Source organism: Solanum verrucosum, unplaced genomic scaffold, assembly GCF_900185275.1.
Source record: "Solanum verrucosum unplaced genomic scaffold, falcon-dt-bn FXZP01000833.1, whole genome shotgun sequence".
In the NCBI taxonomy this organism is placed as follows: domain Eukaryota; kingdom Viridiplantae; phylum Streptophyta; class Magnoliopsida; order Solanales; family Solanaceae; genus Solanum; species Solanum verrucosum.
The window spans coordinates 7,475-8,611 of NW_026019827.1; the positions used below are offsets into that span (position 1 = coordinate 7,475).

General features: G+C 43.3%; 1 protein-coding gene across 1 annotated transcript; it reads right to left on the minus strand.

Moving 5' to 3' along the window:
- Positions 1–430: 430 nt before the first annotated feature.
- On the minus strand, positions 431–853 carry LOC125813754 (uncharacterized). Its single transcript, XM_049493226.1, has one exon. The coding sequence runs from the start codon at positions 851–853 to the stop codon at positions 431–433; it is 423 nt and encodes a 140-aa protein (XP_049349183.1).
- Positions 854–1,137: the final 284 nt, after the last annotated feature.

A 1,137-nucleotide genomic window follows, 5' to 3' on the forward strand; every position in this document is an offset into this window, starting at 1 on the left:
CAAATCTTTTCGGAAGGGTCAAAAATCATTTACAATTAAAAACACAGAGCCACAAGCTCAAACATTCCTCAAAAAGTAGTGTACAACACAATTTCAGCTCAAAAACCAATAATACATAAACAAAACCAATATTCCCAAAAGGTCACACAAGATGTGGGCCTCACCACCCCACAAATAAAGTCATTTGTCTTAAAATGCAAACAAAATAAATATTCAAAAGTAAAAATAAAATAAGATAGAGAGTGAAGTAAGGAAAGGATCCTATCTATACAATCGGTCCATACGTCTGGGCATCAGTGTCTGGTGCATCAATATGGACTTGGGCATAAGTGCCCGGAGTCACCTCAGAAGAAACAATAGTACCATACCCACTAGGAGTTTCCATAGACATCTCAGTTTATGATGTCTGGATCACTGACTCCATAATTGTCTACTCAAGATCTGTCAAGTCTCCATATATGCTCCCCTTCCGTATCTCTATCTGCTCCTCGTCGGTCTCAGCATCTGACTCATCAAATGCTGCCTCATCCATGTTTACATCTCTGGTGGTAGCCGGAGGAATCTCTGAAGTGTCAGGAATGTCCAAATCATTTGTAGCCTTCAGTAATGAAGTGAAGTCGGTAGACTTCAGATAGTGTACATCCTTCCTTATGTCTGCTACCTCAGCTTTCAACGTTGTATCCTCAAAGGTCTCCCCCAGCCTTCTCTCAAAAGCCCCAACTCTCATGGTGAGAGTGTCAACGGATCTCTGAAGGGGGATCAGTGCAGCTAAAATGGCAGCCTCAATCATAAAAGGAACATCTCTTTCAATTTTGGTATCCCTCACGTCAGCTGAATGGGCCAGATGCCCCATCTTTAGGATCATTGCCTGAGTAATCTTGGTTTACTGGGAGGAAGTAGATATCTCTAGAGCATGTTAAGAAGAGGTAGGGGTAAAACCACGTAAAGGCCTAGAGTACGGAGTAGGCACAGAGGCCTCTGCATGTATGGAATCAACATTAACCTCCGAAGAAGTATCTGTCGGTGCTACTCTCCTCTTATCAGCCTCCTCACAAGTGTACTCGACCTCAATACACCGGATGTCAATGGAGGAGGAAGGTGTCACCTCAATGTCTCTCATGGCACCCTAGGACACTT